Source organism: Mesoplodon mirus (genome assembly GCF_964341445.2).
Source record: "Mesoplodon mirus genome assembly, chromosome: 12".
In the NCBI taxonomy this organism is placed as follows: domain Eukaryota; kingdom Metazoa; phylum Chordata; class Mammalia; order Artiodactyla; family Ziphiidae; genus Mesoplodon; species Mesoplodon mirus.
The window spans coordinates 68,775,888-68,788,283 of record NC_138988.1 but is presented as its reverse complement, the minus strand read 5'-3'; the positions used below and the strand labels follow the sequence as shown (position 1 = coordinate 68,788,283).

General features: G+C 42.2%; 1 protein-coding gene across 1 annotated transcript in view; it reads left to right on the top strand.

Annotated features, from left to right (window-relative positions):
• Window positions 1-12,143, top strand: part of SLC26A8 (solute carrier family 26 member 8) — a gene marked incomplete at its 3' end in the record, with an annotated part of 69,581 nt that extends 57,438 nt beyond the window's left edge. Inside the window, exons 13-21 of the mRNA XM_082639024.1 lie at window positions 1,266-1,361; window positions 2,750-2,856; window positions 2,938-3,007; window positions 3,394-3,486; window positions 3,596-3,727; window positions 7,055-7,420; window positions 10,654-10,708; window positions 10,809-10,993; window positions 11,856-12,143. Of these exons, the coding sequence (XP_082495150.1) occupies window positions 1,266-1,361; window positions 2,750-2,856; window positions 2,938-3,007; window positions 3,394-3,486; window positions 3,596-3,727; window positions 7,055-7,420; window positions 10,654-10,708; window positions 10,809-10,993; window positions 11,856-12,143 (1,392 nt within the window). The remainder of the gene's footprint in view (window positions 1-1,265; window positions 1,362-2,749; window positions 2,857-2,937; window positions 3,008-3,393; window positions 3,487-3,595; window positions 3,728-7,054; window positions 7,421-10,653; window positions 10,709-10,808; window positions 10,994-11,855) is intronic.
• Between the last annotated feature and the right edge of the window lie 253 nt (window positions 12,144-12,396).

Here is a 12,396-nt window from a genome sequence, read left to right as displayed (position 1 = left end):
GAAGAGAGGATGGTTAGGAAAAGAATGAGAAATGTTTCTTAAAGTAGGTTCGATTCTACTTTGAGGCCCTGATGATTTTACATCCCTATGAGTATCCATCTTCATTTTCTTATATTTAGGACACTTTCTTTCCATCAGAAAGGGAGACATGCTTACTTTTAAAACTTTGGAAAATTCACAATAGATAAAAATCTATTTTTTAGATAGACTGTTTACACACTGAGGTGGCAGTCTCTGAAGCCATAGTCACAAATAAACCATTATTAACATTTTGGCATATATCTAACCAATATTATTCTCTATAAATGTATAATACTTTGTGTAATTGTGATCTAACTGTACAATCTGGTATTCTTGTTTTAATTTAATATGTAGCATGATACTCCATACTATAACTTAATCCTCTTAAATTAGGTTATCTGAATTTTTGTTATTATAAATAACACAACAGTGAGCAATTTTGTACATCTACCCTTTTCTATATTTAAGATAGATTTCTAAGAGTAAAACAAAATTTCTGTGTGAAAGCAGATTAGCATTTCTTGATATATTACCAAATTATTTTCCAAAAGGGCAATACTCAACACCCATTTTTATGGGATGTCCTCAATGTTTTAAATTTGCTAATTTAATTTGATGGACAAAAAATTGGTATCTTATTTTTGAAATAATTGTAGTACATCATGATTAGACTTGAAAAAAGCCCAACTGAAACTATTTCAGCATTCCTGTGAGTGGAAATTCTCTTAATTTGTCATCCCTTCTGAGAATGGTTTCTAAGTAACACCGGTAACATAGATTATGTCAAGCAAACTAGACAAAGCAAGGCCAAGTAGGCAAAGATAAGAAAAATGGCCAAGGTGCCAGCCTCCCTGAGGGCTTGCCTCAGACACCAAAGTGACAACATGGAAGCAGAAGGTGCTAGATGATCATAACCTGCGGGTACTCTTCCTCTCACTGTCAGGGTAAGTAATCAGTGACCTGAATCTAAAAGGGGCTTGTGGTAGCTGTACCGGCCAAATGAGTGACCTGGCCTTGCCTTGTTTTGTGCGTTTGACAAATTATGGAGGCGAGCAGAGAAAAGTGTGGAGAATACTTATTTGATTAGACAATGAGTCAAAGCATGGACCTGGTATTTTTATGAAATATCAGTGCATAATATCTCTGAGTGGCAAGGCTGACTAACTCTCTGCGGTACCTTTGTGGAAATTTGGGAGTTTTACCCCTGAAAGGAAAATGAAGCAGTGTTTATCTTTTCCCCACAGGCTGTGCTGGCTGGTATTATTCTGAGCAATGTCCTACCCTACCTTGAAACCGTTTACAACTTACCCAATCTGTGGAGGCAGAACCAATATGACTGTGTGAGTGTAGATGTCCTGGGTGGGGTGGGAAGGACGGAGGGGAAGCCTGCAGAGAGGGGAAGAGAACAAACAAAAGAGATCAACCTGAAACCACTGTCTGATGCCTAGTACTCTACTTTTGCTGTAAAAAGGGAGTCAAGGTTATTGGTGCATGGAAATACCCATTCCAACTATGCAAAGTTAAATAAAATGCAATTAATTAAGTAGCTGCAGTTACATACAGATCTAGTCAAAAGGGTTTAACATACATTGCATATTTGAATGACTTTTAATCCAGTTAATAGAAATACATTCCAGGATGGGAGACAGAAATTCTAACAAGAGAAGGAGGTGTTTTTCCAGGAAGAGTAACTGATGGAGCACACTCCTTCTCTCTAGAGCACAAAACTAGAGGACATAAAGGGGAGACAGCAAGAAATAAAAGATGGGGGATGTGATACAATGAGAGGAGAAGCACCCAGGAGAGGCAGAGAGATAGGGAAAGGGATCATTTTTGGATGCAGGTCCCTGAGAAGTTAAGAGGGAAATGTGGTCCAGTGCACAGGTAGACCTTCTAGTCTTAGGAGGAGGGATAGCCCTTCCAAGAGACCTGGAGAGAACGGGGGAAGGTTGAGTGCACATACTAACAAGTGGCAGGTGGAGGGGGAAGTAAATACTTAAGGGAGTTTCGGCCTATCTTCTTTTTTAAATTTTTATTAGAGTATTATTGATTTACAATGTTGTGTTAGTTTCAGGTATACAGTAAAGTGAATCAGTTATACATATATCCACTCTTTTTTAGATTCTTCTCCCATATAGGCCATTACAGAGTATTGAGTAGAGTTCCCTGTGCTACAGCAGGTTCTTATTAGTTATCTATTTTGTATATAGTAGTGTGTATATGTCAATCCCAATCTTCCAATTTATCCCTCCCCCTTCAGCCTACCTTCTTTGTGAAAATGAAAGTCAACATCACCTGCTGAGAGTGATGGAGAAGGTGGTGGGATAGGGGCTTGAAAAGGATATTAAAGATTCCCAATAACTATCATAGCTCTTAAAATAGCAACCGCTAATTTGGTGAGTGTTCTGGGTTGCTTTACAAATAATATTTCTAATCTCAATAAATTCTATAAATCAGATACTATTATTCCTATTTTTCACACGAGGAAACTGAAGTTTTAAGAGAGAATTAGAGAGAAGTGACCAAGGATGCATAAAAGAATTGCTAGGTAGCCCTGAGACCCAATCATTTGTGATGGCATCAGTTCATATGGCTGTGGAATTTGTTCTCTAAATCCTAGGTGTTGGGAGAGAAAGGGTAAAGGTGAGTTGAGAAAGAGGACTTGTGATTTTCTCAATTCTGCTTGTTATCACGGTCTTCCTTTTCCCTTCTTCCTCTTTTCCATAAGCTCATTTGGATGGTGACGTTCATATCTACAGTTTTACTGGGACTGGACATTGGATTACTTGTTTCAGTAGCTTTTACCTTCTTCATCATCACTGTTCAGTCACACAGGTACTTTGTCTCAGGTAATAGGAGGTGGGCCATGGCAAGGTAAGGCAACTGTGACCTAAAGACAAATGCATTTACTTTCAGAACTAAGATTCTCCTCCTGGGTCAGATCCCTAACACCAATATTTATAGAAGCTTCCATGACTATCGGGAGGTAAGAATCCAAATCAGTCCCACTCCTTTGCCCAAAGGATGGGGTGGACCAGGCCTGCTGCTTAGTTTTTCTACAAAACCCCTTTGCTCCTGTCTGCTGCACTGCAGATACGCATTTACAAAGGTGGGGAAATCGATGCAGCCAGTTAAGGATAATTTAAAAATGTACTTCGGGGGAGGAAGGCCAAGAAAAAGAGAGGTGTGAGGAAATGGAGAGGAAAAGAAGAAAGCCGGAAAAGCACGGGATGATAATGGGAGGAAGGAATTTGCTAGATTTTGCTTCTTATAAAGAATACAGATTCTCCAGGAGGTTCTAAGGATTTTTTTTTCTTACTCCATAAAAGAGCTGAAAAATTTCCCTCAAGTTTCCATTTATTTGTCTTGCAGGTTACAAACATTCCAGGGGTGAAGATCTTCCAGTGCTGCAACTCCATTACATTTGTCAATGTTCACTACCTAAAGCGCAAGCTGTTAGAGGGGGTGAAGTCTTTCCTCCCCAGCCTCTCTCCACCTGCTCCCCTCCCCTTCCCCGAGTATTCTCCCCTCCCCCACTCACCATCCATATGAGACCCCCTCATATGTCTTTCAGGTTAAAATGGTAAAGGTGCCTCTTACAGAAGAAGAAATTTACAGCCTGTTTAATCAAAACGAAGATGGCCCCCAGCGAGGAAAGATTTGTTGTTGTTTCTGCAACTGTGATGAACCGGAGCCACCGCCCAGGGTTAGAAACATGTCTTCTTTTCTGCATTTTTCTCCACATTTTATAAAAAAGAAGTGCACTAGTAGTTTAAAAAAAAAAAAAAGAAAGAAAAGAAAAGAAAATCTAACCCCCCTCAGGGATTTTAACTCTTAGACGAACCATGAGTAATTGGAAATCAAAGATTTCTACTCAGAAATGGAGACACGGGTTCCCTTTCAGGTTCAGATCTTGCCCTGAAAGTAGGAGGCAGGGGGAGATGTCCTGACTCCTGATTCCCTTCTCAATGGCCAGCAACTTATCTGAGCACAGAGTACAGTCTGCCTGTTGACATTGTCAGTAGTTCCCTGGTTGTCCCTGTTTCCTTGACTTTTATCTTAGCTCCCTGGCTATAGATTTCTGAAAACAAGTGACTTAAAGATAGTTTTCTAACTGCAGCAGGGTCAAGGGCAGACAGGGTCAAGGTGGCTGGGGTTCCCAAGGATCTGTCAGAGTCTCCTGATGTCTGCCTGTGACCAGGGAAATGATGATGTGGGGTGGAGGGCAGATAAGCAGACATTGGGATTTTACAGCATCTGAATATTATTTTAGCAGATGAGTTACAGCGCTCATTAATTTCCAACTCAGATTTGATCTAAATATTCCCTTTCCCCAGGGCAGGGCTGTTCATTTCCAGCTTCAAGGCCTTTCATCCACACAAACACCCTGGAGGAGCAGCTCTGTCTACACACACACACACACACACACACACACACACACACACACACACACAAGAACACCTCCCATCCCCCTCCTCACCTACAATACTAAGCACCCACTCTCATTGCTATACACCCGAATGGAGCATAGGTTCTACTGAGTTCCTGGAAAATACCAACTTCCCTGCCAAGAGGACTGCTCTACTACTAGAATTAACACTATCTCTAATTTTTATTTTGTATCCACACTGCACTGAGTATTGTAGAGAGTATTTACAGGACATCAGAAAATACATTTTAGAGTAGAATATGATCTCGTATTAATTGATCTCATACTGTGTGCCCAGAACTATGACACTATGAAAAAGGAAAACAAATTTTTAGGGGCCTCTGTCTCCAGGTAGTTCCTTTTTCTTTTTCTCTTTAATTGTGGTATAAGGCACATAACATAAAATCTATCATCTTAACCATTTTTAAGTGTACAGTTCAATAGTGTTAAATATATTCACATTGCTGTGCAATCATTACGACCATCTACCTCCAGAACTTTTTCATCTCACAAAACTGGAACTCGGACCCATTAAACAACTCCCCATTTCCTCCTCCTCCCAGCCCCTGGCAACCACTATTACACTTTCTGTTTCTATGACTTTGACTCTTCCAGATGCCTCATATAAGTGGAATCATGCAGTATTTGTCTTTTTGCAATTGGCTTATTTCACATAGCATAATGTCCTCAAGTTTCATCCAGGTTGTTCTTTTTTTAAAAAAATTTTTCATGGAAAAATTTGAACATATACAAGAGTAGAGACAAGTATAATGAGCCTCTATGTACTCACCATCCACTTTAAGATTTATCACCTCGTATTCAATCTTATTTCATCTATATCCCTACCCACCTACAGCCCCTCAAAATCACAGGATTATTTTGAAGCAATTTATGGAATTTTAATTCAAACTGGGGAGGATTTCCTGGCAGTCCAGTGGTTAAGACTTGGTGCTTTCACTGATGTGGGCCTGGGTTCAATCCCTGGTCAGGGAGCTAAGATCCCACAAGCTGTGCAGTACGGCCAAAAAAAAAAAAAAAAAAAAAAAAAATCAAACTGGGGAAACAGCTCTCTATTAATGTGACATTTAAGGCTATTATTGTATTTATCCATCAAAAAATATACATTTTTTTTCACATCTCTGAAATTTAGATGCATTATAAAATTGATGGCATTATTATAGTTTAATTTGCAGAGTTTTGTTTGTTTCTTGACAGTACAAAAAGTAATGGTGCATCTTAAAACTGATGAAATAAGATGGTAAACCATACCATGCAGTATACTGTTATGTTCTAAATCATGTGTTTATATTCTAACCACTCTAAGACTTCAGTTAAAGAGATCGGCATGAACTCAAAAAGGCAGGGAAACTTCACGGTAGTAATGGACTTAAGCTGGGCAGGAGAGAGAAATTTGGATTTATGTCAGGTAGGAAAAAGAAGGACTCCCAGTCCATGAATAGGCTTGGACAAGGACACTGAGGTAGAAATAAGCATGGGATCCTCAGAGTAATAGGCTTGGCCTGGGCAGTAAGTTCAGGCAGACCCGGTGGGAGTGGATTGTGAAAGCTCTTGAAAGAGTATAGAGTAGACAGAGAGAAAGGGGAGGCTCTCAGAGGTTTCTTCTCCCTGAAGGACCTTGTATCTCCCCAACACTGAGCCAGTGCTCAGCTGTCCCCCAAAGGCCTGGCCTCAGTGACTGTCAAGTCTTGGGGAGCGCCTCTCTCCTTTGAACTGTAATATTATCATTTGTCCACACCACTTTTCTTTAGCAATACAATATATACTACCTTGTTAGTTTTCATCTTTACATTTTTTTTCTATTTTTAAAGTTTATTTCACAAGCAACATTATTAGAACAACAGATTTTTCTTAAAGAAACATCACCCCAAAGTATACCACTCTAGCAAATGAACTCTTCATTTTCCCACATGCCTTACAGTTCTTGTCCATTTAGGTTGTTATTCATCCTTTAAATGGACACGTGCCCTCTCCCCAGGTAGAATCTGGTCCCTGTGACTGCAGAGTCAGCATTCACATCTTTCACGCCATTGTATTCCCGGTGCTTGGTACTGTCCTTAAGCGATGGCTTGGTACTGTCCTTAAGCGACATAGGCCTATTAGGAGCATGAAAGGAGTGAAAGGTAAAGATAGCCACACTCAAATACCTTTTGTCTCCTTAAGGAAGTCTGACAGAAGACAGTTTCACTGATAAAAGAAGGAGGTGTTGAGAAAAGGGACTGATGGAAGAAATACTTCAAAGTTCTAGTAGGTGCGGGAGACTAATTAGAATCCAGGGATGAGGGAAAGGACTAAATCAAAGATGATTTAAAGTCTGGCTCACTAAGACAATGATAATGTCACTGATGCATGTGGGGAAGTTGGGAGGGGTGGCTCTGAGTGGTGAGGATCAGGAAAGATGAACGTGGTTTTAGTCACAAGCTGGAAGTGACGGTGAGATATCTAAGGAAAAAAGGTATAATGCATAGTCTGCGGAGTCTTCCAAGAGAGAGGGAAGTGAGCTAGTAGATAGAAACAGCATAGTTGCGAATGCTTCCAGGCTTGTTTGAGTCTTATCATAGTCCTCCCCTAACTCTGTCATCCCAGGTTGTTTACACAGAACGATTTGAAAGTAAACGGGGCCTCGACTCGTCCTCCATTAACCTGGTCCACTGCTCACGTTTCAAGAGCATGGACACAGGCCAGACTATGTCCGATGACCAAGTACCGTACATAACATCTTCCACATCCCAGAGAAATCCAAACTACAAGGAGGTGGAGAAAGTTTGGCTTTCTGATGACCCCTCTAAGAGCATGTCGATCACACTCCCTGATGCTTCTGAAACTCAGGTCGGAGGTAGAACACTCCTGCCTTACTCGACTTCATCTCTTCTACCCAGCATCCACACCATCATCCTGGACTTCTCCATGGTACATCTTGTGGATGCACAGGCTTTGGTCGTACTAAGACAGGTAAGTACTAAGGAGGCTTTCACAAGAACCCTGATCCCCTCCTACCACCACCATCCCAGCCCTGATCCTGATTGAATCCTGTTAGTCACTGGTCAGCTGCTCTGTGACTCCTAGGCCACTAGGAACGTGAGCACCAAAGACAGTTTAAGGTCAACCAGAATAAAAAGAAAATGAAGCAACTCTGATTTACTAAACTAGGGTTGGTTCCCTAACCATGGCATATTTTTTCTCAAGGACTGAAAACTAGGAAACTCTTAACACCATTGAAACAGCAATCTGTGCCACCCCCAGCAACTCCCAGCATATCCTGGGAGTTAGCTGCAAAAAATGTCAAGGAATAGGTTCAAATGCTACAGAAGAAAGTTCACAAGGAATTCTCCACTATTCAGCTGCTCTAAAAGGCACCCAGGTTTGAAGAACTTGTGATGAAATGACACCCCAAGTGTGGGGCCGCCCAGTCCGGTACCTGTAAGGATCTTCCCCAGTTCCTTCTTCATTGCCTGCATCTTTGGGTGAAAAGGGCAGGAAAGATTTTTCCTTCAAAGCTATGTTCCCTGAGTCCTGGCTTCTCTCCCACTTTCTTTCTCAGACAGATTTCATTTCTCTCTTTCTTGTACAATATGGACAGTTTAGGTGCACAACTAACCATATTGGTTTTATTGTTTAATGTCTCATAAGTACAGTGTCTTTTTTTTTCAAGCCAGCTTATCTCAGTTTTTAGTCCTCTATCTCACTCTTGCTCCTGTTGGTGATGGCTCAGGTTTACACATCCTGAACCCACTCGCTTCCTGGCTCTAACTGCACCCACTTTTTAAAAAAATTTATTTAATTAATTTATTTTTGGCCACGTTGGGTCTTTGTTGCTGAGTGCAGGCTTTCTCTAGCTGCGGCGAGCAGGGGCTACTCTTCGTTGTGGTGCGTGGGCTTCTCATTGCAGTGGCTTCTCTTGTTGCAGAGCACAGGCTCTAGGCACATGGGCTTCAGTAGTTGTGGCATAGGCTCTAGAGCGCAGGCCCAGTAGTTATGGTGCACGGCCTTAGTTGCTCAGTGGCATGTGGGATCTTCCCGGACCAGGGCTTGAACCCGTGTCCCCTGCATTGGCAGGCGATTCTTAACCACTGTCCGTCCCCCACACACACACACCTTTTTTTGAGATATGCTCCTTTGGCTGACTTTCCTTCTTGTATCCTCAGATTCCATTTGAACAAAATATTTATAAATATTTTATCCTATGTCTTATTCCTAAGTGAATATGATTCTGTCTTAAGTGAGTCCAGCTCCTCTTTGGTCTAAGGCAATAGGAAGCTTGTCATAGCAGAAAGAACTCTGATTGGTGGTCTGTGGATGTGTGCTCTGTCCTGGCTTTACTACCACTCACTGTCCATCAGACCCGAGGTAACTTAATAAATTGCACTTGGTTTCCTCATCTATAAAATGAGAGGCTTAGAAGAGATTTACATCAAGGGCTTTCCCATCCATGAGACCCTCTCCCCACCAACACCCCACCCCCACTCCATTTGCAGGCTCAAATATACTTGATAATGTCTTATCTTTGGGACTTTTCCATCTTAGGTTGTACTACTGGGCTGTGTTCTCTTCTCCCAGTCTTATGCTGTAGCTATAGCTTTAGATTTCATTGACTACACTATCGAATGTCTCTTACATGCCAGACTGAGTTGAGCACATTTATATACACTATCTCATTTAGTTCTCACAACAGCCCTGAGGGACAAGCCATATTTCCCCCTAAGAGTCCTGTGCTCGCAGCTAGGAAGGGGCCTGTCCAGCACTGGAACTTAAAGCCTCTGACATTATATCACTCTTCTCCCTGTTCTGTAGTATAATTGGGCCATCCTTTCCTCTCTCCTCTCGTCTTCCATTTTTTGGAGGCACCATATGTTCTGGTCCTTGGCATGACCCTTCCATCAACCTGGCCTATGTTGATGACTTTCTGCTCCAGCCCCATCATTGAGGCAACGTCTGGCACCTTAACTTTGCAGTCTTCAGAGATTCACGGTACACCCTCACACTTTAAAAAGGCAGGTTTCCCCCCAGGTGTCTGGCTCTGTGTGTGTTCGGGTTTGGTTTGTAGCTTCTGTGGCCAGAGCATTTGAGAAGAATGATTTCTTTAACACTGGCATCACCAAGGCCCAGCTGTTCCTCACCCTCCACGACGCTGTGCTGTTTGCTTTGTTGTATCCCACCTTGTTGGAGGAAGTCATTATGTTTTGTTTACTTTATAATTGAAAACTTGAACCCACTAAGAAAAATCCCAGTAGTTGTTCTTATTAGAGACAACCACTCCATTTAAGCTTCTTCTTAATTCACGGGATTTCAATCTCCCATTGCTTGTCATTTAGAGTATGTCTATAGTGGCTCTTTACCAAATAACTTTATGATTTACTGTATGATCAAGAATGACTTTCTTGTTTCCCCTTTGTAGTGAAAGAAGTAGAGTCTGTCTGTTTTATTTCTTTTGACACTCCAACTTAGTGTCCAGGTTTGGAACCTGTTGAGTCTTAGAATATTAAGGTGAATGGTGACTTCTTTTGAATTGAACGTTAAGATTTATAGCTCCAGAGCATATATATATATATATATATATATATATATATATATATATATATATATATATATATATATATAGGCTGAAGTATACACTTGGGGTCAGTGTCTGATGTTTTACTAAATTCATATACAACTTTGCAGAGCAGCGCTGAATATGATCCTCAGGGTTCCTGAATACCATTCCCAACTATATCACTTGACCATCTCTGGGCCACATTTTGCCACCTCTGCTTAGTGGACTCCAGAGAGAAGGGGGCCATGTGCAAACACTAAGCAATAATACCAAGATATGATTGTTCATGAGGCTCGTCCAGTGTGTCCCCATCACACCTGTGCCTGCGTCTATCCTAGCACTGTCCTCATGTGAACATTTATCTCTTTATGTGAACTGTTTCCCCACTTAAGACCATGGGCAACCCTCCCTCTCACTCCCCACCTCACACAAGACCATCTGATTCTCTTTTGTATTCTGGCACTTTAGGCATTTCCTGGCATAAAGCAGTTCACTCATCAAATGTTTACAGAGCTAAATGGGGTGGGGATGCAAAGGTACATATACCCAGACAAATGAATGACCGAAGAGGTTTTAAAACTCAGCTAATTAAAAGGCCCTTTCCTCTACTGAGTGTGAAGATCTCTAAAACTGGCTTACTCTCTCCCCACAGATGTTCAGTGCTTTCCAAAACGCCAACATCTTGTTGCTCATTGCAGGGTGTCACTGTGAGTATCTTTCATCTTATGAAGAGGGCTGTGTTTTGTATCCTGGATCCTCTCCTCCCCAGATGTCTGACCCTGTGTGTATTCCCGGTTTGGTTTGTAGCTTCTGTGGTCAGGGCACTTGAGAAGAATGATTTCTTTGACGCTGGCATCACCAGGGCCCAGCTGTTCCTCACCCTCCACGATGCTGTGCTGTTTGCATTGTCAAGGAAGTTGCCAGAGTCCTCCGAGTTAAGTGTGGACGAATCGGAGACAGTGATACAAGAAGCCTACTCAGAAACAGACAAGGTTGGATGATGTGAAGCATCGGGGTGGGGAGTGGTGTGGCGATGAGGTGGGAGGAGACACCTAATCAGATAGAGATGAGCAACGTCCAGGAAAGGTTTTTGAGTGTGGCTGTCCCAGAATTTGAAATGTTGAAAGGTTCCCTTACCAGTTGGTAAATAGCAGTAAACCTGAGTCCCAGGTTCCCACACTGCCATGGCATCTGGGTATCATTCAGGATCCTTTCCCAACTGAGGAGGGGTTACCCAACCCAGCAGAGGCCTCAAGGATCTTTTTACAGCAGGCTTGGTTAGTGCCAATGCCATACCAATTATTAAATATTTTAAATATCCTCCTTAGCTATCCCTTTAAAATCCCCCCACCACCACCACCCTTGGGATAGATAATAAAACTGATGAACTAGCAGACGTAAAGATATGCCAGTCTAACTCTATGGCTAGAGCAAAAGGTGAGAACTATAGACAGAGATAAAGCTAAAGAAGATAGCAGGAAGCCAGGTCATGAAGGGCCTGCTGAGGATTACATTAGGGGGTTGGAAAGACAAGTAAAATCAAGAAGACAAGATGTCCAGGAATGCTGACAAGACCATTGTTATTTAAATGGTTGACCATGAAATCCAGGCGGGCTAGAAAAACTAGAGAAATTGGAAGTTATGGATTGATTGAGCCTGAAGCATGGTAAGTAACTGAGGAACCAGAGGGTACAAAGAAGATGAAAAGCAAATTTAGGCCAGAAATATTTTCTACTTTGCCAGGAACCCATACTTTCTGGTACCTTAAGTCCTACTGTATTCTGAAATTCCTTGACTGTTCAAAAATTAAATCTAATTGGGAAGTTTTAACCCATCTAATTGTGTATATTTCAGAAAGAAGAATCAAAACATAAAATGAGCAGCCATCTTATAGAAGCCCCCAGAAGTAAAAGTCCAGCCTTCACCATACTCCAGGACCCAGTAACAGAGGAGGAATCAGAGCTAGACTTTGATCTGTATCCCACGCAGGAGTCAGAACAAGGGACTGGGCTAGATCCGGACCTAGACCTGGATCACGAGGTGGAGCCTGAGTCAGAGCTGGAGCCTGAATCTGAGCTGGATCCAGAGACAGAGACCAAGCCTGAGCCCACATCCAGGCCAAGGTCTCAGCAGCAGTACTAGCCTCTGTATCAGTCTATAACTCCCCAGTCCCCACCTCAGACTCAGCCTAGGACACAGTCAGTAAAGAGGAGGCATCAACTTATGAATTCATTTACATCCCAGAGCAACGCCAGTGAGGATACCTTGTAGATGAGCTAAGAATAAGGGGTCAGGGCTTCCCTGGTGGCGCAGTGGTTGAGAGTCCGCCTGCCGATGCAGGGGACACGGGTTCGTGCCCCGATCCCGGAAGATCCCACATGCCGCGGAGCGGCTG